Raw genomic sequence first — 22,728 nt, forward strand, 5'->3', positions numbered from 1 at the left:
ATCACAATTGTCGAAAAAGCAAAAACGGACTTAAAACTGTATAGATTATTTGAAATATTTGGAGGTTCCCAGAAAAGTTATTCGATTTGTCACTTTGCACATTAAACAATTATTTTTTGAACGAATTGCTTACAATTTTAATAAAGATTAGATTTAGATTTTAGCCAAGGGAACTATTAAGAACATGTTTTTTTTTTTTAATGATTTTAGCACCTCTTTTTTTAAATATTAAATAAAGCTTAAGAAGATTGCAAATTACCATTTAATTCGTGATGGCCGACAGGGAAAGGGTATTTGCATGGCCCCCACACACGATGCGCTGAAGCGTCACAGCGACTGTCAAGTGTTGGCAGGCACATTGTCCACGCTGGCCTGGCCACATAGTCCACAGTCAACGTGGACATGGTGTACACAAACGCACACACACACACACACACACACACACACACACACATGAAAAATGAACAACAAAATCAGCCACACACGCACACAAATGCAATTGTTCATGCTAAAATGTCAGGCATCGGACGTGTGTTGGGGCTTCCATTTGCATGGTGGGGGCATACAAATATTTTAAAGCATACTTTTTTGGGCAGGCGAGAAAACAAAATTCTGCAGGCCGTAAGTTGTTTACTTGGCTTCCTGAAAGAAAGGGGTGGGCCAGTATATTCGCCTCTAATAGAGTGTTCTGAGTGGAATTTCATTATGTGTGCGGCCGACTTGACAAAGTCGACTCAGTGGACATCTTGTCAAGGGCTGCTAATTCCTAAGCGGAGCGCCTTGCTGGCAAATGAAATGAAATATGCAAAAGACATGTGTGTTGGGCACAGCATGCACAACTGTCAGCCGCTCGATTCCCGCCTTTGTGCAACTTGAGACGATTGCCGGCTTTTCAATGCCAAGTGTCAGTGGCGGAGCGGGATTTCGAGTTGGCGGGTCGGCGTGTTGGCTGGCTATGGTAAAGACTATAGTTTCAGTTGACAACTCAAAGGCAACTTACCGACAACTTTGACAAAGCCGTATTGGGTTTTGGCCGTCACCGTGTTTATTTGGCACATGTATCGCCCCTTATCCTCCTCCTGCACGTTGTTGATGTGTAGGAACCAGGTGCGATGCTTGTCGTGTTTGTCGTGCGTCACGCTAATGCGTGGATTACGCGTTATCACATGATTGTGCACCGTCAAGATGGCTGACTGCTCAAAATGCATCCACGCCACCTGTAAATATGCAGATACAGAGAAAGAGTGAGAAAAAGTGAAAGTGAAAAGAGTGGGAAGCGGAAAGTGGGAGACAGTGAGAAGTGAGTGCATATTAATAGTTGTTTATAAATCGCTCATCACGAACATCAAATTATCATTTATTAGCCAGCCGCTGCCCCATCATTAGACGACAAATTCTCGTTTTATTGTCTTTTCATCTTTTCGGGAGCAAACTTTTACAGCTGGAGCTAAAACTGTAGCCGAAGCTGGCCAACTTTTTTCCTATCATCATCAATTTTTATGAAGGATTAACGCTGTCTTCGGTCAAATTGCCAAAGTTGGCGATGCCATCACATGTGACAGCTGCCGCTGCGTGCAGCAAGAAAGTTTCCCAGCTATGAGGCGTTCGTTATGACCACCATCAGGCAACGCCTGTGCTTAGGCAATAGTTTCCTCCCGCTACACCCCACCGCTGCCTTCTGGTAGAACAACAAACAATTTATGCAAATTTAAGCGCAAGACGTTGCCGCGGCACACGAACAAACAAAAACACATTGACAGCGATGCCATTTCAATGATAAATTTTTACAGAAAGCACCAATGCAGCAACAACTCACGGAATACGAGTAGTAGAGAAAAAAATGTGGGACCAGTTCTAGGGTTGGTTGCAAAGCAGAGGCGCGAATAAGGGGGGCTATCATATCTATCATATCATATTAAATACATCTAGCAATAGTTGCCTCTTGGAAAAATCTATATCTAAAATGAATAAACTTTTATTTTAAGTACCTTAGTGATATTTTTCAAAAGAGAATGATTTAAATTAAGTTAGTGTTATCAAAATTAAAGACATGAAGTGTTAGGCATTTTTAAATCATACAGAATCAGATGCATTGTTTTCGTTCGTTATTTATTCGTTTTATTTCCGAAATGATTCATTAAAATAATTTCGAAAGAAACCATAAAAAAGAAAGGAGCTTTCAAAAAACGTGATTCAATAAATAAATAATATCCTAAACATATATTAGAGCATAATTAGGATCTTCTCAAAAAAAAAGCTTATGATTTTTTCAAATTTGAATAAAATGTCTGCAGAACTTGATCGTTGGCAGTTAAGCAGCTAATCAACTGTTCCCTGTAACAGGTTAAATGATGTTGGTATTGAGAAACCAACCTATTTAGCTCAACGGTCATCTGCAATACTTAAGACTAGAAAGGAATTATTTAGCATACATTTTCGAAGCCTAATCAAAAGCCCCATTATAAGACGACTCTGCCGCCGCAGTCGCACTGACATGATTGAGCTGAGCTGAACGGCGTTCGGTTGCCTAAGTTAGTTGAGTTGAGATGTGTTGAATGCCATCCCCAAAGTCAGACCTAGTGTAGGATAGTGGTAGTTCCATTGGCAGCACAGTGTCAGCAACATAGACAGATATCAGTTAATTTTTCAATGTCTGCAATGCTCCGGCGATTGAAGCAGACGAAGACAGGCAGGCAGGCAGTCTGTCGTATCCAGGCTCTCAGCTGGACCGACTATAAGACTAAGAGAAGGGCCTGGAAATGGAAATCGGCATGGGTACGGGTGTGGGTATGAGCATGGACAGAGGAGCAAGCCTCACTGGCACTGCGCTTATTTACATTGGCTGACTTTCTGGCTGGCTGGCTGGCTGGCTGGCTAGGTGGCTGTTGCCTGACTGCCTTCGCCTGTTGTTGCCTCGCCTGCCAGTCGCTGTCTGCCAAGCCTCTGCTGCTCTTTGGCTTCCAGCATAATAAAAATCAAGCAGCTGTAGTTTGCTTAAGTAGTTGCCAGTTCGCTCCGTCGCTCCACGCTCGCCACTCGTCTGCTGCATCAACAAAAAAAGTCAAATATTAATGAAGCCACGTTTATCAAGTGCTGTAGGTAGGGCGGCATGAGTTGGAGCTGCGTATGCACTTAAAATCAATAAAACTGCATTTGCACTTTGTTTGTTGCTGCACAGCTGTGTGTGTTCTATTTTTTAAAGTCTAAATTCCAAACAACGAAATGGCTGACACTTTAAACTTGCCGCAAATTATGCTGTATTTGCATTTGAGGACACGCACGCACTCATGCACTAGGGCAGGACTTCTGCTGATGATCGTGAGCTTCAACAGTCATTAGTTCTACAAATCTGTATATTTTTGTTACTGAATAAAACTACAACTGACATCTTTCGAGAATTGTTGCTAAAGCTTATATTGCAATACAAATGTACTATTAATGGCGGGTGAAAAGGCCATAGTTTCTCAGGCCTTCGCTGGTTTAAGTACAAACAGATTGCATTTCGATAAAACATTAAACATTTTAGAAAAAATCGAAGCATGAGAACTATTCCGAGTATTTTCATTCACTTTTTTTTTCATTTCATTTATTCACAAAAATTGGCTCATTAATTTGTGTGTTTCCATAATTTGTAAACAACAAAGAGTTCAGGTTATACTATAAAACCTTATCTGGGCATTTAAATCGTGTACATCTAGGTAATGCAAAGTTGTGACAAAAACTTGGAGCTATTATTATATTCAAAAGCCAACCTTAATTTCGAACTGTTGTTGAAATTTATAATTAATTTGTGGGGCCTGGCATAGCTGAGCGAGCTAGTCCTAATGTGAGTACGTTCTTTTTAAGATTCGGTTCGAATCTCGTCGCTGCCAGCATAACAGAAGCATGATTTAGAAAATTTATCGTAAAATTTAATAATTGTCCTACCTAGGCCAGATCTTAAATAAAGGTTAAAGATCTAAACAAATAATAATAATAATTATAATGAATATGTGTATTAGTTAGATTTGATTTTAAAGTGAACATATATTTGCAGTCAAAATAAAACTTTTTTCAGCAAAAAATAATAATAAATTTAATGAATATGTATATTGGTTAGATTTAATTTTAAAGTGAACATATATTTGCAGTCAAAATAAAAGTATATTCAGGACCTATATACATACATATATTACATCTGAATGCGATCAAATTATGTGAAATCGGTCCACGCATATAATCCACATATTCAGCAATAATTTGCGCCTATTTTGGAAAAGGCAGCTCTTCTAATATACATGCTTAACATAGTCTTTGCAATGATTCAATAAATGGATATATCTAATATTTCTTGAAATGAAAGCTGTTACAATTTTTTCAATTCCGCACGTGAGACGACGCCGTGAAATTAAACTAAACTCGTTGACACTCATCTCTAAGACACACACGGACACAGAGCGAACGAACGAACGAACGAGCAAAACTAAACACTTTTTGGGGTCATTTGAATGAAATTAATTAGGCTCATGTAAGGGCAACCAAAAATGTTGAAAAGCCGCAGCGTCCTGACCAGTCATGGACACATTGCAGTACGGGCTTCCGTGCAGTTCAGATGGCGCTCAAATGCGCCAAATGTCACACTCCTGAGTGTGTTAGTGGGTTGGTTAACTTGCCCTCTGACTTTTGGCTTAATAATTTTTGTCAAATGTCAGCAGAGCATTTGAAAGTCAAGGCACTCTCTGGTTGACTTTTTATCGTTTGACTTTTTTGTTAAGGACCGAGTGTGCTATTAAAATGTTACGCATATTTAAGTCCATTCACAGATAAATGGCAATGTTGGCGCAGCCGTCTACCTGCCTAGGATTAGTGAGCGGCTCTACAGCAGCATCCCTAACTATGGCTGTCGAGGCTGGCACTCAACTTTCAGGCCACAGCTTGCATGAATTTCAATTTTGAGTTTGCCTAATTCAAGTTATGACAATGGACTCAGTTGCAACAAATTGCTTGCCTAGTATGTTGGGATTTACTTGAAGTTCATGATAAACTAATGAAAATGTAGCTACCGCACGTTACAAAGTCGTTCTCAATTTAAAGGCAGACTTACGCTGAATATAACATTTAAGCATGCTCCCTGACATTTTAGTTATTGTTGGCTTGACGCTTTCTATTCTAACTTCTAATTTCCTTGACGACCCAAACTATCTGGGTTATTACAAAATGTGGTTTGTAAGCTACGTTAGGTTGCGATGGCTGGTACGGTTGGCCTTAGGCCTTGTGATTCCATATAATCTGTCAATATCAAGGAAACTTCTAACGTTTTTTTTGCTTTCGAAGCTTATATTCCTTTGGTGTCCAGAGCTGACCAGGTCAGTTTTGTTCGGAAAATCAATGCTCTCCTTGCCTGAAAGGATACATACGGCAGTTCCCAATACAGTTCCCCTCTATTTTCCGGTGTCCCGGTACCCATATGAGTTTGCTATTAACATACTGGGTCATCCGTTTAGAGATCTACGGCAGTTGATGATAAACTTTTATCCACTGCAGAGATGTGGAAGGCGGAAGGAGAGTCTTAACTCCAAGCCCGGTGATGGCAGTTATTCAGTTTCTAATTGGAGTTTTATTAAAAAATTAAGGAAATGGTAATAGAACTTATAGGCAGGGCGTAAGAGTTAATTTTTTTCCTTTTGCATTGTACGCCAAATTGGGACTTAAATTACATTTTATTGCAACAATTTCTCGGCCTTTATTACAGAGTAATATGCAAATGAACACGGGGCTTGATTTCTTATAATGTTATAAAAAAGTTTCAAATATGAATTGAAGTATGATATAAACGAATTAAATTGCCTTTTAATTTATACATTTATCTTTGGAGCATATTAGTTGGAATATAAGATTTGTGCAAAGATTTTGTCGATAGTTACGAAAAAAAGTACACGTCCCTCTTTAAAAATTCAAAACAAAAAGGAAGGAAATAAAACATGTTCTGCTTTATTCATTGTTTTTGTTAATCAGAATGTTTTACTATTTGATTTAAATTGAATTATTTTCAATAAAGTTGGATATATAAAAAATTTACTCGAATGGAGCAAACTTTCAATTGAATGTTGGATTCTTATACTTGTATTCAAACAACATACATACATCATTTTGAAATATAATTCTAATGACTTTCGAAGTTTGTATTTGAAGTTCAAATACTGCTGCTGTATTATGATAAAGATTAAAAATGTCTGCCTGTTAATAATAAGTTAAATATTCTTCATTTTTCTGAGATATTTATGTATATTTCAAATTTATTTATTTATGTATAATTTAAATTAAATAAGGAAATTTTGTAAATTTTAAACATGGATAGCAATTATTGTCAAGCTCCCCACATACAGTTTTGAAAGCATTGGGAGTGCAACCAATTTACATTCTGATATTAACTTTCAATTTTAAACGAAATACATTTTAGGCACCGATAGCTATCGTATACATTGTTTCTTGCAAAATAATCAGGAATACTCAGCTTTAACAAAAATCTCATTTTCGCCATTTTTGGCATATCCACTTATCTGTTTTCGCACGCAACACACGGCCCCGGTCCGCCCCACCCCACCCTGCCGTTGCTGAGCTGAAATGCATATGCTACAAATCTGATCATATTTATCTAAATTTCCTCAGGCTACAATGCCAATGTGGCTTCTGCCGATGGCATCAGTCGATAGCAAAACAAGACAACAGACAAACTGGCAATTTGCGTAATGGCTGAAACAGAATCAACGTCTACACTACACTACACTACAAAGCACTAAATGAAGTCATAAAATTTTAAAACTGAAACTACGAGTACAAAAAAACTTTGCACGCCTTGCTGGCAAAGCAAAGAAGTAGAAAATTTACCAAGACAGTAGACAAACGCAGACACACGCACAGATAGACAGACAGACACACATACTCGTACATATGTACATGCAAACAGAAACAAAATAAACACAAACACACTTTATTATGCTGGAAAATGTTTATGGCCCAGCAAGCGGCAGTTGCCCAGGGAGATGGAGAGAGAGAGAGGGAGGAAAATCTAGAGGAGAATGGGTTAGGCATAGTGCGTTCATAAACAAACCAAACTTATGCTCATGTTGTTTTCTTCAGTACTGTTTTGTATGCGTAAGTGTTTGGTGTTTGTTTTTGTAGGCGTACATACATTCGTCTAAGAGTATGTGCGATATAGTTTCCTTGTTGGTGTATGTGTGTGCAAATTGAAATACAAACAAACGCACCACACTCACACACACACACACACACACACACACACACACACACAGACACACTCACATAAAGACAACACATATTAATAAGTCACGGCGACGACAAGCAACAGCCTTGGGCGGTCTACACACAGCCACTTGGCAACTTAAGCAAATTAAAAATGGCTGCCGTATACAAATATTAACAATTTAAGAGCAAACGTGTTAAAAGACCATCCAAGTGCGCGAGTTAATTTACACGCAGCTCAAATATTTGCCAACTGCCGCGGCTAGGTAGAGCAGGCGAGTAGGCGAGCAGACGACGGCGATGCCCCGATGCCGGGCTAAAATCAATTCCAGAGCCAACCATGGGGCGCACGCGACGGCTACGCAACTATTTTGCATGCAAAGTCACGTTTTATTGCCGCTGCGTTTTGTTGTCGTTGCTGCTGTTGCTGCTGCTGCTGGTGCCTGAAGCCGCCTCTTGTACTTGTTTTTCTTTTCTTCAATGAGCATACCTGTGGCAACAACTGCTGTCCTTTAAGTTTTGTCAGGCGAAATATCATAAAAATTATTACGAGCACATTCTCCGTTTTCTCAACTGCTGATGATGCTGGTGCTGCTGCTGCTACCGCCGCTGCCGCCGCTGCTGCTGTTGTTGTAGTTGTATTTATTGTTATTGCCATTTGTTGGTAATGCGGTTGCTGTGCTTTGCACTCAGTGTCGATGTCAAATGAAATTTATGCACGTTTCACTCGCGCGATTTTTGCTATTATGGAAATTCAATTCGATGCAAATTTAAATTGCTGCCACCCCCAATACCCCACTCACATATCCACACGCACATAAAGCGGCTATGCATATTAAGCGCAGCCTAAAAGTATGCCGCATGAAATGCAAAACTCAATGCTGGAGACAATGAATATTGAGTGAGGTGGCGCCACCTACTCACCGGTTCACTGCTCTGGCTTATCTGTTGTGTGTATGTGGTATGAGCGAGTCTGTAGCTTAACACATGCACTCAGTGGCTCAGCTTGAGGCACAGCAAAAACAACAAATAGCAGGAAGAGTGACAACAACAATGACAGCAATAGCAGCGGGGCGCACTAAATGAGTGGGCGTGACAGTCACACGCACATCACACACTGACACACACACACACTCACACACACACATACACCAGAACTTGGGAAACGTGCCTAGCATGGCTAATACATTTGCTCGAGGTAATGGCTGTGGATTAGTGGACAACACTGACTTGTGACGTGTTGGGTGACCGTTTTCACATCTTTTTCAAATCTTCAGTACTCTACATGGCACTCTACGACATTTTTTCCTGGTTTGAACTGCCAGAAATGCTTTAAATAATAATTAAAAAGCCATAACTTTAATGAGGAATATCAAGGACTGCCAGCAAGGCTTTAAGATGTCATTTAGTATGGAAATTGCTATAAAGGCTTTATCAAATTAATTTATGTTATATTCAAAACCAGATTTTTAATTCTGCCAAGCTAACATATTTTTTCAAATTATAGTCGCAGATGTGGCATTGGCCAAGAATACTTTAAATAGTAATTAAAAACATTCATAGAGAAGACTGGCAGTATGGCTTTAAGAAGTCTTTAAGTATGGGAATTGCAATTGCAATGGCTTTATCAAAATAATAAATTATTTTATATTAACAACCAAATTTTAAATTCGGCCAAGCTGACGTATTCTTTAAAATATAAAATTCGTAAACTTTGAAATAAAATTACTTTATAAATTGCAGAACGCAGGTTGTTGCTTAGAAAGAATCTCTTTGTTAGAAAATATCAAACTTATCAATATTAATGGAGCCAATTATTTTTTTTTTTAATTTAAAATTTTAAAACAATAAAATTAGGAGTACGCGGTTACAAAAAGTTACATTTATTCTGAGCTCACAGTAGTAAGAAAAGACTGAATAAAAGAGGCACATGCACATTTTTCATTCTAATTTTTATTGATGGGCACTCTGCTTAGGAACTTCAGTTTGTAGGCGACATTTACAGCGTACTTGTATTTTTTTTTAAAGACTAGGCTTCACGTAACGGTCTGTGGAATCGTTCAAGGGCGAGTCCCGTTGCCTTGATTAAATGGAACAGCAGCGTACAGAAAGTTACTTAAATGACTTAATTAAAGCAACTTTAGCTACTGCTGCTCGAACTGGCGCTGAGTACTGGAAACGGAGCAAAGCAGGCAACACACGAACGCACAATGTTTTGTACAAACAATGGCAGTAGCAACTACTAAAGTAACTACAACAAACGACAACAGCAACAACACAAGTCCAAGTCAAAGCAAACTTGCATTGCAAGTCAACAAGTTCAATGCGAGGCATGCGATGGACCCGAGGCGCCTGTTGCTGCCCAGCCCTTGGCTTGGCATGTTCGGACTTGTTTTTATTTGTATAGTGTTAGCTACGAATATTCCTCCTCACCCCACTTCCAGCGCCAAAATATTAGAACTTGTTGGGCCTGGATTGTGCTGTGTGCTTGTCACATTCTTGTGTTTAATTATAATTTCTCATTTTTGTTTCGCCTTTAAGCAATTATGTATAGTATGTATTATGGAAGTGTACTTACCTTATAAGAGCCCAAATTCTTGACCGAGCAGGCCAATTTGACATTGCGTCCCGCAGGCACGGTTATGTTGTCAATGACGTCCGTGAATTCGGGATCCTCGCTGATAACTGCAAAGACACAGGACCAGATAATTAGCGTACAACTCAATTAGTGCGTCGAAAATAATTTGTGTTTATGTTTCCCCCAACTCGAGCCTCAGACGCTTTTGACAGCAGACTTTCTATAAATACTTCACCCCACACAATTCCAAAACGTGACTGTATTCAGCTCCAAGTGGAGGGAACTACTCCAAAAATAGCTAGGAGTACAGCGGCGCAACGTTTGAGGCTTTATTTTTATGTTTCCCACTTAAAAGTTCAATAAACATAGAAGGGCATGACCAAGGCGATTATCTGAAGTTTTGACAGCTGGGCGGTACTAAAGCATCGATGAATTATGCACAGCACCATTAGTAGCTTTTAAGTTATTGCAAGACAAGCAATTTAAAAAATACGAGGGTAGTTCAATATGTAGTAAGAAATTCTAAGGTACTGCTATTGAAATTTTGAAACATAGCAACGTCTTTCAATGGACTGCTGTCATTCTTATCTATCCACTAGCGGCTCGCCGCTGCATCGCACAGGTATTTAACAAAAATTTAAAAAATGTAAACATTATTTGACGTTGTTTTATTTTGTGGCAGCAAATAAATTTATTTTTTTTAATGAGTAAAACATTCACGATTCCTACTAATTCGAAGGTTTGGCCTAGGGACTTCTTAATAGTTAACGCGAAAGACATTTTTACCGGATATTGAAACGATTTAAATGGGATTGCCAGATCAGATTCATGAAGGGTTAAGTGAATTTTAAAATTCCTGTGGAGAATGGACTGTGTCTTCGATATTAGTCACGGTGTCGATCGATTAGAAATTATTTATTTGGCCGGGGACTTTTTGAATAATCAGATTGTTTATTTCGTTGACGGTATCATTCCTACAGCGTTAAAACACAACCAAAAAATTCCTTTTTAATTGAGATTTCTAAATCATGAGATATTTCGCTCATCCAGAAGGATGACAGAATTTCTGCTTAAGTTCCCCTAGTTTTTGCACTTATTATGACATATCGATAATAGTTAGATACATAACGATGTGTTTACTTTGTTCTGTCATCAATTATTTTCACAACTCACGCGATATAGGGACTTTTTAGGAATTTAGGATTTTTTATACCTTGGGTTACCTTATTGGCGTTTTAGTAAAGATCCCTTTTTTTTGCAAATATAATATAGCCTATGTCACCCGTTAATTAATTCTTTAAATCGGTCCAGTAGTTTTGGAGGCTATTCAATCCAAACAAAGACTCAAATTTGTCCTCTTTAAATATTAGTCTAGAAATATAGATAATAAATTTAACATTTACGCTTCGATTTGTTGCCTTATTCCCCAAATGTTGCTCAGTGTCATCTCTTTTAACAAAAAGTTGCTGTTCGAAAGTAGATTTCATTCAAATGAAACGTTTTATTTCTACCTACTTTGAAAGCCTCACGGAAACGGAAGCTATGAAGCAAGTGGGGCTATCAAAACGCACTGACCAGTCGTTATGTTTATTTCCTTTTGTGATTTTTGACCGAATTCGTAAATACAAGAGTTTCCAAAGGGAACGTCAAAACGCAGCTGAAAACACCACATGGTTTGACAAAAGAGTTATTAAACCAACCCCGCAAAAAGGACAGAGGTGGCAAACAATGATCACAAAGAGGTGTGAGCTTAAGCCTCGAGATTGCCACACTGACATCAAAGAGCTAACAAAACAATAAATCATAATTACATTTCACGCCAAGTGCCCTTTGGAATGCCGTGGAACGATTGGACCGATTGGAGATAACACCAAACGGCCAAATGGCCGACCGGACGGACACACATCCGTCTCGCCCTGCCGTCAGCCATTTCTGGCCACTGCTGCCATTGCAGTTCAGGCTTCTGTGAAATTGCATTTTATTGCATTGTTGTTGGCCATTGTTGTACAGTTACTGTGAAGCCAGCTTGTTATAGCCTTTGTTTTGAGGCCCCCCATGGGACGCATTAATTCGTACTGCCGAGAACTTACTGTGCATTAAAGGTGATAAATAGCGTGCAAACCGTTGGCAGTCGGCAGTGGTAGTTGGAAGTTGGCAGTTGGAAGTTGGCAGTTGGAAGTTTGTCAGCTTGGCAGCAGCGAATGTGTCTCGGTGTTATTAATTTATTTGTTTGAGAGCAGATAACAGAGGTAGGTGCGGGTTTTTCTAGTGCACCAGCCGCACCATATCTCTTTCTTTATGAGTGTGAACATGAAAATAAAGCCCAAATGGTTTTGCAAACAACGCAAGAATCCGCTTGTATGGCTTCACATTCTTTGAATGACGAAGTATCCTCAATAATTGAAAAATACATACATACAGGCGCCAAAACGAAAATGTTTACGTCAAGTCGTTATTGTGAAGATTATCGAGAAAGATGTGGAAAGCGCACTTAACTCGATCAAATTAGTTATTCGAATCGAAACTTATAAGCAAGTTTTGTTTATATACATACTTGTATATGTTCTTTGATAGTTGAATTAGAAAAGAATATCTAAAGCAACAAACAAGTGGGTCTCTCGTCTAGATGGGGGAGGGTGCTTATCTGTAAATTTGTTAAATTTGAAATCTATTAATTATTTATTACTGTCAGGCACATTTGCATATAAATGTTTACATTTTAACAAGCGGGTTTTAAGAATTGAATCCCAAAGATGTTCTGGAGTTAGAAAACTACATTTTAGTTTAGGATTCCTATCGATTTACAGGATGCGCCATCTTTTATGTCGGCATGTAAACATTAAATATCTTTGAAAATAAACAACCGATTTTCAAGTATGAGATATTTTTATTTAATTTGGTTCTGTACAATTTCTTGAACTGAGGTTTTCAACACTGGTCTACTCAAGTCAATCGGTTCACTAATGACAAAGCTATTCAATGTTTACATGCCGACATAAAAGATGGCGCACCCTGTATATTCATGACATGCTTATGAAATTCGGCAATCTATATCCCTGTACGATTAAACATATTGAGGAAAATGAAATAAAATTATTGGCATGCGTGTTTAAAAAGCATATGCTTGCTACAAATCCTGTGGAATACTCAGCTACCAATGGATTTACGATGCATACTACAAGTGTTTGCTTCATCATGTTTGTGGAAGCCAAGTCCAAATTATGCACAAATCTGCATCAAAATTGCAAAATTGAAGTTGTATATTTACAGAGAAGCAGAAAGAGAAAGAGGGGGAGTGAGGGCACATTTCCAGTCATTATAGTATCGTATTTACCTTTATCAGTTGAGGAGCCACATTGGAGCATTGGATACTAACGAGGACAAGCAACCTTTGCTGCTGCTGCTGCTGCTGCTGTTGCAACTCATTTAAGTTCTAATCACCTGCAACGACGACAATTAATTAGCTGGCTTTGGCCAACGACACCAACAGCAACAGCAACAGCAACAGCGACAGCAGCAGTCATTAGTTTTGGAGTGGCAGCCAGATGGCCAGAGCTGGACCACGACCAGGGCCAACAAGTCTGCCAGCAGAACCATCAGATAAACAACAGCAACAACAACAGCCGCATAATGCGGCAATGGCAAAGGACAGAAACGGCAGGCCGGTTGCCAAGCGCTATTAAAACGACATCCGATGACGATGGGGCGATGATGATGGCAATGCAGCCATGACATGTTGCCGCCAGCTCGGATATTACGGATATTACGAAATGCCAGGCAACAAGAAAATATAATTAAGCTGGAATAGGAGCGACACAGAAACAGAAAACCAACAAAAACCAACACCATTAAGAACTTAAAACATCAACAAGCTAATTTTATTTGCACTCAAAGCCACTCCTTGCACTTGGCCTTGATCATATTAAAAGTAACGCTGCCCACATTTTGTGCCGCGTTGTTCAGCAGCTCAAAGATATGTCGATTTTGGTCTCCCTGCTCCACTGTCCGTTCGTGGAGACGTCGCAATGCACCCACATAGGCCTCATACTTGGGCGCACTCTCTGTGTCCAGCTTGAAGCGGTCGTAGAGCTGCTGTATATCGTACAGCTCACGGGTGTTGTCATCGTATAGAAGACTGGAGGTCTGGGGCAACATCAGCACCCATTGTTCGTGCACATGCTCGAGAAACTCAAAGTTGCTGAAGAGAAAGATGACGAAGAGATCAAGTCCCTTGGACTTCAATTGATCGAGCAGTTCCCCCAAATTTCTCTCTTTAGTCTCAGGATTCATTTGCTCGTAGTCCGCCATCAAATGACGCTCCAGATAGTCATAGAGGCGCTGCCGTTTCTCGTACAAGTCGCCAATGGCTAGAATCTCCTCCAGATCGTTCAGCACCTTCAACAGCTGTGGATTGCCGTGTCCTGCTTCCAGAATATCCTGGATAAGTCCACGCAACATCTGCAAATAGTTGTCTATGATCTGCGCCCCATTCACCTTCACACGCTCGTACAAATCTTGACCGAATTTGTTCAGCTCCAACGTGGAATTGCTCTTTGTTGAGTTCAGTTGCTCGAGAGCGGCCTTCAAGGTTTGCTCGTTAATTAAACGGCTGCCTCCAGATGGACTGCCGCCTGCCGGCCGCTCAAACTGTTTGCACAAACGATGCAAACGCAGCTGTCTTATCTCCTGAGCGCTAGCCTCGTGCATTTCCCGCATCTGCTGCTTCAGTTTGCGCAAAAACACCAAATTGCGCAGCATGCTGGTGTGCTCCAGATCCTCCTCCACAGATCCGGCTACGGCGCGCGCATCCAGCAATTGCTTGATTAACACCACCTTGGCCTGAAGCTTATGGGTTTGCTTGGCCGCTGCGAGCTCAGCGCTGTAGTTCCCATACCTGCCCGTATCAGCCAACTCCTGCAAATAGGCATTAAGACTAAGCTCCGCACGTTGCTCGGCCACGTCGGCAATGGATTGCAGGAATTGCAGCTGGAAATCCTTGGCATTTAGTGGCAGGGCTTGCTCTGATTTCGCCAGCACCAGTACGATCCCAACCACAACAAGACTCAAAACAAACTCCAGTCTATTCATGTTTGTTGACACGCTTCTGTGCTATTGGATTGCGCTCAGTAAACTGAGCGGGCGATTCGCTGGCCGGCCATGTAAACAACGCAACTATTGCCAATCGTCTAGATTGTGCCCCACAACCGTTCAGTTGGGTTCAGCGCATGGGTCAATCGTTTCGGCGATTGCGCCGACGGCTAATGAATGATGAGATGTGTGGTGGCAGAGCCGCCTTATCGCAGGGTCTACACTGCTAGAACTTGTTGCCCACTCGTGTACGCCACCCTCGACACGGCTAACCAACAACCAAAACCAATTTAAGTGAATCTGCCCAACTTTGCAGCCAACCTGGGCAATTATGTATCAAGAGACAGAAAGCAGGTACGACTAAACGTGCCCTCCTTTCTAACCAAAAGTTACTCCTACAAATAATTCAAGCTGTGCCTCTGAAAGTGCTGCCGCTTTAGCCTTTTTTCTACACCCTCCTTTATTTTCAATCTCATATATGCAGGAATGGGGCTGGCAGAGCTCAACGAGCTAGCAGGAATCCCACAATGTGAGTTCGTTCCAGAAGCATGTCAAAGATATCATAAAGTTTAAGTGACATATATTAATTAAAGATTAAAGAGAAATGAAAAAAAAATTGGAAACAGTCTAGAGAAGAGTTTTATTATGTAGTTTTCTGACTCCGTATCATCAATTAGGTCTTTTACCGCATAGAGGGGTTCGATGATATTCTGAACTTAACCGCGATATTCTAATTTAAGCAGAGACTAGAGAATACGAAGCATGATCTGATTTGAACATTGTATTCCACAAATTATTATTCTCTTCTTATAATTATCAAAGAAAAATAAATCTTACAATTATTTACAAATTTGGTAAACAGTCATAAATTATGGATAGTATTCAGTATTTTCTAGTTAAGAATTTTATTTATTTATTTAATTTATCAACAAATATAGGCTTCATATAATTATCGAAAGAAAAATAAATCTTACAATTATTTACAAATTTGGTAATTATGGATAGTATTCAGTATTTTTTTAGGTCAGACTTTTGTTTATTTATTTTATTTTATCAAAAATTAATTAGTTCTTTTATCGCATAGAGGGGTTCAATAACATTCTGAGCCTAAACGCGATATCCTAATTTAAGCAGAGACTAGAGAATACGAAGCATGATCTGATTTGAAGATTTTATTCCACAAATTATTATTCTCTTCGTCTTATAATTATCGAAAGAAAAATAAATTTTACAATAATTTATAAATTTGGTAAACAATCGTAAATAATGGATAGTATTCAGTATTTTTTAGTTCAGAATTTTATTTATTTATTTAATTTATCAACAAATATAGGCTGTCGATGCAGATTACAATAAATTATATTGATTAAAAATACGTTATCATTGAAAAGATAAGACAGCCTTAAAAATAAATGCACATACAGTTATGTCTATTAAGGTCTCCTGACCTAACAAACTAAAATTAATAGTGAGAAAATGGAAAATATTAATTCTAGATAGGAGCTAGTTAGATTACTTAAGAAAAGAATAATTTTCCATTCTTGGGAAATGTTATAGGCAGTCGAGCAACAGTGTCCTTAGGATCCCAGCTTTGTTTAATTTTTCTATTTATTAGAAAATGCCATTCTAGTGCCAAAATAGTGCTATTTATTAAATCAATTACATAAAGTTAGTTTTCTCTTTCATTACTGAAGCTGTAGTTCAAAGAATCTTTTAAAGAAAAGGAACTCAACACATTTTGCATAGACTGGCAAAGCTATTCGCCTTTCCCAGTAATTTCCACAACAAAAGGCTTATTTTTAAATACTTTTCTGGTACTTGAAAGGTAACTCTCTCATGCATTACTCAAAACAGCTACTGCTGTTACACCTGAAAATTGTATTTTGGCTAAAACGACATTACTAGTCGAACTTTCCAACTGAAATGGACGCTTAGCTATTTTCTTAAATTTAATTTCTGGCTTTTTGACCCATTTATCCTGTGAACTGGCACCATCACCAGTGGACCATTCGACCGTCACTTTGTCGGACTCCCTGCGTGTGCAAACGAGTCGACAATTGCTGACCAAGCTCCCCCCTTGCTGGTTGTCTGTGCGTGCTCGCCTCACAAGTTAAATAAAAGTTGCAGACGCTTTTCATTGACAAAACTCCAACAGCATCCTAATTGTGCCGTGGCGTGACTACACGAGCGAGTATGTGTGTGTGTGTGTGCGAGTGTGTGTGTGTGCCTTCTGCCTGGGCATCTGCCTGAGCTTACAGGCTGGTTAGTAGCGTGTGCCACTTTTTACCGCAGCTTGATTGAAATTTGTCAGGTTGATTGAACCCTTTTGGCTGAAAGGATGGATCGACAGAACTAGGTAGTTAGTTCTCTGGACTGTCAGGTAAAGCTGACAAATGTCTTTCCTCTTCTTTCTTTCTTTTTTTTTGGGCCGTATCTCTTTTTGCCTCCATTTAAATCATTTAAAATGCGAAACGAGTTTAGTTGAGTTTAGTTTGGCTTGTAAAACAAAACACAAAACACAAATGACAGAAGGCTCTATTGGCAGTTGGCAGTTGGCAGCGTGCCCGTCTTCTTCATTAGCTTTAAATATTTCATCAAAGCAACTAATGGTCACGATGCACACGGGCTGAAAAGTGCGCAACAAAAGTTTTCTCGGCCCCGGCTGCAGTCTAGGACCCGGGAAAAGGCCGTGGCTAAGGGAGGGCGACGGCGACGGGTGGCGGGTGGCGGGCGGCAGCGCCGCTTCAAGTTGCAACCGCAGCCAACTTCATGATTGCCAACACCTATTAAGACAGCAACAACAAACAGAGCGTAAGCCGAAAAAGGCAAGTAAAAAGTAAGATTTACCAAAGCACAGAAAAGTCAACGTGCAAGTTTTTTGCTCAGGAATTTTTCCAACAATTGCACAATTGGCATTCGCTACGAACGTGGCTGACTGGTTAGTCGGCATTTTGGGCTTAAATATGGCCCAGACGCTTAACTTCAGCTTTAAGTCGACGAGGACAGTTGCACTCTTGCCAGTCAAAGTTTGCCAAAGCAATGCTCAATCGAATCAAAATAATTTCTATTATACCTAAATACTCGTACTGCAAAGGCATTTGTTTCCCCATAAAAACAACTTTCAGCATAAAACTTAAAGTTTTATATACAAATTTAAATTGAATTAAAGGAAAAGAGCAGAGTCTCGGAAGCTTCGATTTTTAAGAATATGTTTCTATTTGAAGCGGGATTTGAGGGTTTTAATTTGTTTTTAATAAATCTATAGTGGGAGCTTGCCAAGCGTTTATTAATTGAAACGAGCTCTAACCGCTCTGTCTACAATCCTACAGATCCTAACTTAAATGGATTTGTTTAAGGAAGGTAGCTTCTGGAGCTTCTCAATTTCTTTCTGAATAGGGAGATCATCACTCTTCCATTTTCAGTTCTCATTTCACTTTTCCAGTTCTTCTCCTCATTTGTTTTAGATCTATAAGTTATCTTACTCTTCCTTAAATTAACTTCTAAAGCTAAACATATTATATATTATTTTTTAAATGGAGTAACAACAGGATATTTTAGAGATTGCACAAATTGCAGCTGCAGGAATGTCTGCTAGGGGCGCACAGCAAAATGAAAAATGATCTTTTGAAAATGTCTCTGCGCAAAACTAATCACATATTTCAATTTTCCAATTTGAAAATATGTACAATATTGTGGCTATTGGCATTTTTAGAATGCTTTAAAGGAATTGTGGTGGCACTTCAATTTTCAATTTCTTTCGAAAAACCGGAAGTTTGCTGCAGCGGGAGATCCTCATTCTTCAATTTCACTTTCCCTGTTCTATGTATCTTATCTTAAAAGGAATTTCTAAAGCTAAGCACATTCTATTCTTTTGTAAATCGAGTAACAACAGGATATTTTAGAGATCGCACACATTGTAGCTGCAGGAGTGCCTGCTAGGGGCGGACAGCAAAATGAAAAATGATCTTTTGACAACGTCCCAGCGCACAACTGATCACATATTACAACTTTTCAATTAAATAATATGTACAATAATGTGGCAATAAGCGTTTGTGGGATTTTTTAAAGGGAAGAAAACTTTAGAGTTCGACTTTGGATCCCCTTCGCGGATTTGAAACCGCTGCACAGTTACACGAACAAAACTTTGCAATTTTTTACATGGGCTTTGGCATCCGACAATTTTTTCACAAAACCAAAAACTCCGCACTGTTCTCTGCAGGCAGAGTTGGCAATCAGGACTATAAAGCAGCACACGAGACGTCCCTGAAGTTAGGGAACAAAAACACCAAAAACCAAAAAAAAAGCAACAATAAGTTACGGAGCGAAAGGGATGGATGATTCACATGCCAGGCGTGAAAAGCGCTAAAAGCGTTTAAATGAATTTAAAAGAGCAAAAGTTTTGTTTTTCAAACAATTTTTTCGCTTTCTTTGTTTTATTTTGTTCTCGTTTTTGTTACTCGTGTTTTGTTGCGAATGCTGAAACATTTTGTGCTTTTGTAAGCGCCAGCGCGTTGTGCATTGTTTCATACTTGTATGCCACCCCCTCCCCCGACAACCTCTATTCAACCATCCACCATCGTTAACTTAGACAGCTCAGATTTTGGCGAAAGTTGTAAAGTTTGCGTCGCTTTCTAAAGGGGGTAATGAGCGCATTTCAGAAATTTTAAGTACTCCATGCAAATGATGAGTCGGCTTTCTGGTGCGGCCAAAAGCCAAGCTAATTGATATGCTTGGAAAGAACAACAGTGGCCGGATTAGTTCTGGCTGGCCAAACTAACTTTGAGTGACACCCATAGCCGGCTTCTAGTGGAAATGTAGCCGACAAACTTTCCACTGTCGCAGTCAATAGAGTCGCTGTCGCGCTGCGACACTGGCTCGCTGACTCGCTGACTCGCCGACTTGTTGTAACCCAATTCCCAAGTTATTCGTATACAGAAGGCAAATTGAGATGCATGCGATCCGTAAATGAAACTGAAAAGCAAACTGGCCTTTTTGTTTCGTTTCCATTCGTAGTTGGCGTATTAAGTGATAACTTGGGCGTCATTTTGTTTTGCAGCTTTATTTCTTGCTTCTGTCAAGTGCACTTTAAGTTTCATGCGCCATAAAGTATGCTACGAATGCAGCTGCGCTTCGGCCGCTCTAGACGAGACTATACTAATGTACATATATACGTGTACGAGTATGCGGGCCAGGGTTGTCAAGCTTTGTGTATTTAGCATTGCATCGCCCTGTTTCGGCCAGAATCAACGACTTGACTTAACTGGACTGACAGCCAGGCAGGGAGAGAGAGAGAGCTGATCAGCTTGGAAGCTTTCAGCGTCCCCCCCTAAAACTAAAACTAAAACACACACACCAAGTTCAATCAAGCAAATGTAATGCTACCTCATCCTTTGCCTTCGATCCCCTCCGATAACACGATGCTAATGATGCCAATTGCAAGCGAAAGCACAAAACAGAAAGATTGAAACGAGAACTGACAGCTTGACTGAGTGAATGAGTGACGTGCCAATGATGTGCAGGCAATTGCACATGTATCGACGAGGAGAGTATGAATTGTTTAAGCAGGTCCCCACTTTTAATTAATAACTAAGCTAGCTAACTGACTGGGCTCGAATCAGTTCACCATCAATGCCAAATCTGGCATTTGAATATAAATTGAAGGACGTACTAATTGAAAACTAATGCTATACTAACCACAGCCATCTCCACTCATCTGTGAATAGTTGAAATAAAAAATATTTAAATAATCAATAAATTCATATGAAAAGTCTGATTATAGAAATCATTTATTGTGGATAGTTTGTATGAAGAGAAACATATGGAGAGGTAGGTAGAGTAAGGCTTGACCATATCAGAGAGTTGGAATAATAACTTTACCGTATAAGGTGCACTAAAAATATCGTTTAAAAGTCAATAAACAAATACAAAACAATTTTAAATACGAAAACAGCTAATAATTAGATATATGAGATTGGCGTTGGATCTTGCATATTAGATTCAACTGCTTTATCATTTTTTGAACTTAAAAATATTTTTCTTTTTGATAAGATTAATCTGTTAATGATAAATATTTAACACTTGGAGTTACTTTTTGTCAGTTTTGAAATTGTTTGGACCTTTAAAACAGCGAAAATTTAAACAGCAAAACTTTTTTTTGTGCATATATGGAAATCTAGGAACATAGTCCCATATTTTCTATGCAGTTAATGTCTTATTTGACAAGATTTCGCTTAACACGAGTAACGCAACCCCGTGCCGTGCTAGACGAGGGCTAGGTGTAATTTGTTATCTTCCGAAATTCTGAATAACTTTTAAAGATAATCCTGCTATGAGTATGAAAAGATTATAAATTGCGATTCATAAGTTAAAAAATCGTAAATGGCTTCTTATTTAAAATACAAATATTGTGCAACAAAGTGGATTTTTTTAAGTTGTGCCAAAAAAAGAGACACATAGTTTTTAGCCTATTTTATGATTTCAGACTGGCTATATTTCCGATCAAGAACTTGCCATTTCACCCACGGGAGCTCTCATATATCGTATATGTGTGTACGCAAGCAGCTAGGAGCTATTCAGTCGAATATGCGCATAACTGCATCACTGCCACTACACACACACACACACACACAAACGCAGATACACACACACACACAGATGACAGGAAAACTATAAGTAGCTAAAGCAGCAATAAGAAGAGCAACAGCCCAGCCATGGCTATGGGTGGTGAGCATCATCAAGAACTAAGTGCTGCTTTATTAACTAAAGGACAACAACATCGCAGGGCACACAGAAGCAACAGCAAACAACAACAACAATCGGGAGTGGACGCAGGCAACCAGCTGGCCAGACGACGATGTTGGCGTTGACATCGTCGGCGACTGCCACAACAAACAACATCGAAGCCAACAAACAAACTTGCAGCAAGTTCCCTCACCATCGAGGCTTCAGCGTTCACCATTCAACATGTACTTAGCCCAAGTGGTCCACAATTTGAAGAAGGTTTGTGCACTCTGCTAATGCCGCCAATATTGGCCCGTGTGGCTAATTAAATGGACCACGATATGAAGCTGTAGACCCCGCAGAGTCTTTAAATTTTACATTTTAATTGCAATAACAACGGCAATTTAACGGACTCGAATGAGGCATAACGCAAGACGAATCACTGGAAAAGCCATATTTTATGCCCAAAACGGCTTTAGTTCTGTGTTGGTACTAGTCATGAACGGAACGAGGAGACTAGCCGAGCTGGGCGTATGGATTTTCAGCATCTTTCTACCAGTAATCAGCGTCAATGGGTAAGCATTTTTAAAGGTAGCAACCAACCCGGCTTGAACTCAGATCATGTCAGAATTTAAAAGTCGAACAGACTTAAAATTTGAACGGCTACACCCAAAATCATATCTTTATCCAACATCGAGGTCGTAATCTTCTGTACCCGTAGGGTAAAAAGGGTATATTAGGTTTGTGCAAAGTATGTAACAGGCAGAAGGAAGCATCTCCGAAATCGATCTAGACATGTCCGTCTGCCCGTCCGTCTGTCTGGATGAACGCCTGGATTTCGGAAACGGCTGATCGTGCTTAAATCAAACTTGGTATGCAGACGCTCCTAGTCCCTAGTCTATACGAGTTTATTTTACTTTTATGAACTCTGTTATGGTAGTAGATTCTCTCACGAAACTGGGGGTTGTCTTCCAAATAACCCTTAGAGTACCCTGAACAATAAACTATTGCAGTCAGTTCGTATTCTAAATTCCTGCAAATTCATCAATGCAGTCAATACATTAATCGAGAGAATACTCTATTTAGATTTGAAGAACTAA

The 22,728-nt window shown here is 39.5% G+C and overlaps 3 protein-coding genes across 3 annotated transcripts in view; 1 reads left to right on the forward strand and 2 right to left on the reverse strand.

The window, feature by feature from the left end:
• LOC115626095 (neurotrimin) overlaps positions 1-11,917 on the reverse strand; it is a 31,841-nt gene extending 19,924 nt beyond the window's left edge. Inside the window, exons 1-3 of the mRNA XM_030521347.1 lie at positions 11,911-11,917; positions 9,821-9,927; positions 1,001-1,217 (exon numbers count right to left, since the gene is read on the reverse strand). Coding sequence (XP_030377207.1) covers positions 1,001-1,217; positions 9,821-9,927; positions 11,911-11,917 — 331 coding nt within the window. The remainder of the gene's footprint in view (positions 1-1,000; positions 1,218-9,820; positions 9,928-11,910) is intronic.
• LOC115625710 (CD109 antigen-like) overlaps positions 1-22,728 on the forward strand; it is a 37,511-nt gene that overhangs the window by 8,133 nt on the left and 6,650 nt on the right. The window contains exon 2 of the mRNA XM_030520855.1: positions 21,390-22,203. Within this exon, the coding sequence (XP_030376715.1) occupies positions 22,046-22,203 (158 nt within the window). The 5' untranslated portion in view covers positions 21,390-22,045. The remainder of the gene's footprint in view (positions 1-21,389; positions 22,204-22,728) is intronic.
• On the reverse strand, positions 13,669-14,932 carry LOC115625717. The gene has a single exon (XM_030520863.1). It carries the CDS (start codon positions 14,906-14,908, stop codon positions 13,709-13,711), a length of 1,200 nt encoding a protein of 399 aa, XP_030376723.1. The 5' UTR covers positions 14,909-14,932; the 3' UTR covers positions 13,669-13,708.

The sequence above is a fragment of the Scaptodrosophila lebanonensis genome, unplaced genomic scaffold (genome assembly GCF_003285725.1).
Source record: "Scaptodrosophila lebanonensis strain 11010-0011.00,11010-0021.00 unplaced genomic scaffold, SlebRS2 tig00000080-arrow-pilon, whole genome shotgun sequence".
Taxonomy (NCBI): Eukaryota; Metazoa; Arthropoda; class Insecta; order Diptera; family Drosophilidae; genus Scaptodrosophila; species Scaptodrosophila lebanonensis.

What these genes read in the sequence shown, in the direction of transcription:
- LOC115625717 (XM_030520863.1), bottom strand. Translation starts at nt 14,908, where the DNA reads ATGAATAGACTGGAGTTTGTTTTGAGTCTTGTTGTGGTTGGGATCGTA.